The following is a 3,013-nucleotide window of genomic DNA, read 5'->3' on the forward strand; positions in this document are numbered from 1 at the left end:
AGATCATTACTGCTGGATTTCATTGAAAACTATAAATCATTATACGGTTGTTGAATACCTAACTAGCAATGTTCATAACCTATGTCACATAGTCGATGAAGTTGAACATTTTGGACCGTTACCATGTCTCTCTGCGTATCCATTCGAAAACTACATGCATTCCTTAAAAAAGTTAGTTCAAACAGGGCCTAATCCATTGGCACAAGTTGCAGCTAGAATATCAGAGTCAATGATTGCTGCTAGCTCCAAAAATGCAAAGTTTTCAACAAATCAGAAACCATTTCATGTAACAGTCGAACAAAAAGGACCAAAAAATAAATTAATATTTTCAAATTTCACGCTTTGCAATGATTTCAAAGACAAATGGTTTTTAACAAAACAATTTGAACTAGTAGGCTTTTCAGGAAGTATACATAAAGAAACAGAATTGCTCATTGAAGGTCAGAAAGTTAAGTTTAAATGCGATTTATTCCAAAAACCGTTCAAATCATCGTTTCTTCATATTTATATTACGAAGCTTAATTCAGGAAACTTATCTAAAACAAGTTATTATAAAAGCAATAACCTTTTTGCAAATTAGTGCCACTCATCAGAAACGAAGGGGTGGTATTTATTCCTTTAATCCATACTATTCAGTAACGAAGATTCAATTGTGAAATCGTTGGTATCAAATAAAGTATTTAAAAATGTATTTGTTGTGTCTTTTGCTTGTTCATTTTTATTTATTTGTTTTATGTTACAGATAACAATGGATTGAAAAAAATAATCTTCTGTTCCCTCCTCATATTTTCAACAATCAATCATAAAATCATTCATCTTCAGTGCTACTTCCGGTTTCACTTCCTCCGCTGTTTGACTCTACTTCATCCTCTTCGCTTTCACCATCCGAACTATCACCAGCATCCTGTTTGACGTTTTCGGAAACATCAGTGTCATTCGAGTTTTGTGAAATCTCCTCGTTTGCTGTGTCGAGAGTAGGTGCGTTAGACTTGTGGCCGTGTCGTTGTCTACATGCTGACTTACGAAGCTGACGATTGGTGGACCGGGATTTGCAATAGCGAAATAAGCGATTTCGACAAAACATTTCCAGTTTATTTGCAGTATACGATGGATCTCCAATCTGTACAATACTGCAAAGAAGTTGGGTCACATTTCCATATTCACGGAAACCCCTTTTCGCTTTATTGCTGCCGCTGATTCCAGTCCATGTCATCTTTGTCCAAAATTCACGTGTGAACAGGCAATCGACTACGGTGTAGCAAACGTTGCCTCCTTTGTCGTTGTAGGCATCGGCGATGATAATCTTCGGAAAGTATTCCAACTGAAAAGAATAATTTGTAAATGCGTTTACATATTTTTTTTGTTTTCAAAGAGAAACGTACTTACATATTTTCGACACAACTCTTCGTTGTTTAGCTTTATGTTCCACTTGATTAGCTCGTCTTCAGTGTTGATACGGGAATGCCTCTCCACCGAATCACCAGGTTTCAGTTTTTTGGAATCATCCTTTCTTTGAATTTCCAACAAGGCAGCAAAGCGGGCAAAGTTGATTTGAAAGCTTGTTTCAACCACTTTCTCAACAGTCGCTTCGATGAACACCTTCAAGTCAGCCTTCATCTGTTCGTAGCTCATCGATCCTATTAAATTTAAGAAAAATAATTAACCACTGTTATTGTTGCAATAATTCACACCCCTGCCCCTGCATTTACCTGCTATTTGAAGGTTGGCCATGTTGGCGTTCTCAACTGAAGGCGTAAAATACATGACACCATCCTGATCTACGTATAGGGGCTCAGAATCATATTCTACCGGATGTGTCGGAGACGATCCTGTAAAAAGAAAAAGAAAAAGTAGATGTCCAATCCTTATTTACAACTAATATCTTCATAAAATACCCGTCAACATCTTAGTTGTGATAGGTAGCTGGTCCATTGGAACATGACTGCTTGACCCCACTTGTTGCACTGACTGAACTGAAATTGGCAGCACGCCGGAGGCGATATTCGACTGCATAACGAGAGCAGGATTAGGTTGAACGGATTGCATAGTAGCAGCAGTCGAATGTAGAAGAGCAGCAGCGTTCAAGTTTTCAGCCGAATACATAAGCTCAGCAACAGTATCAGGAGCAGTAGCAACATTGGAAAGCGCAGAAGCAGTACCAGCATTTCGTTGCATAATCGCAGCAGCAGTTGGGAGTTGATACGGAGAAACGTTTTGATACCTGGATGACATGGTACCAGGATGCCCAGGAGCCAGGGTGCTTGGAATCTTTGCAAAAGCAGCATTTAGTTGTAAGAGTTCAGCAGTGTCCAAATTCTCATCAGGAACGTCATCATCATGCACGAGTATAGTGGCCTGAGGATGCAGTGCTGGTTTTCCATGTTTTGCTGAATTTTCATTAGCGTCCGAAAGAACTTTCCGCTTCTTACGACTACAATCTGAAAGGTTGGATTTGTTTTTATTCATTTGCACTACCAAAAACCTGTAAAAACGTCTAGCTTACCTTGCACCATCATGTTGTAATCTTTTGAGGTTACTGGCTTCGGCTTTTTGGTCGGTTTGAGGCGCTTCCGCTTGCTATCTACATCGGATATTTCCCGCTTCGAGAGCTCCTCAGCTGCTCCTTCCGCCAGGTGATGTTCTTTGAATGTTTTGTAAACAATAACAGCAATCTTTTTTGTGGGTCCATTATACTCCTGTCCGCTGACACGCAGGGCTTCAATCTTCACATTCGGGAGTTTTGACCAAAACAGAAAACTTTTCTTCACCCATCCAGATGGCACAGCCATCACTTTGAATTTTTGGTTTTCGATGAACTGGACAACAGAATACATCTGAAATCAATTAAAATGATTTAAATTTATACTTTTTCACGATTCGATAATGATGCTTACCTTCTCGGGATTGATCAAATTAAAACACACTCAGAAACAAACAAGGATGAAACATTGCTGCAAAAAACGGCGCCGATTCAACTTAATTTGTTTACTTCGATTTGTCAGAGCTGCCAGTA

General features: G+C 39.1%; 1 protein-coding gene across 1 annotated transcript; it reads right to left on the reverse strand.

Moving 5' to 3' along the window:
* Positions 1-808: 808 nt before the first annotated feature.
* LOC135702318 (uncharacterized) lies at positions 809-2,789 on the reverse strand. Its single transcript, XM_065223346.1, has 4 exons — positions 2,504-2,789; positions 1,710-1,829; positions 1,387-1,637; positions 809-1,321 (listed from the first exon to the last, which is right to left on the reverse strand). The coding sequence occupies exons 1-4, from the start codon at positions 2,787-2,789 to the stop codon at positions 809-811; spliced, it is 1,170 nt and encodes a 389-aa protein (XP_065079418.1).
* Between the last annotated feature and the right edge of the window lie 224 nt (positions 2,790-3,013).

This window comes from Ochlerotatus camptorhynchus, unplaced genomic scaffold, assembly GCF_037179485.1.
Source record: "Ochlerotatus camptorhynchus isolate MF236.1 unplaced genomic scaffold, CSIRO-AGI_Acam_v1.1 ptg000191l, whole genome shotgun sequence".
NCBI lineage: Eukaryota > Metazoa > Arthropoda > Insecta > Diptera > Culicidae > Ochlerotatus > Ochlerotatus camptorhynchus.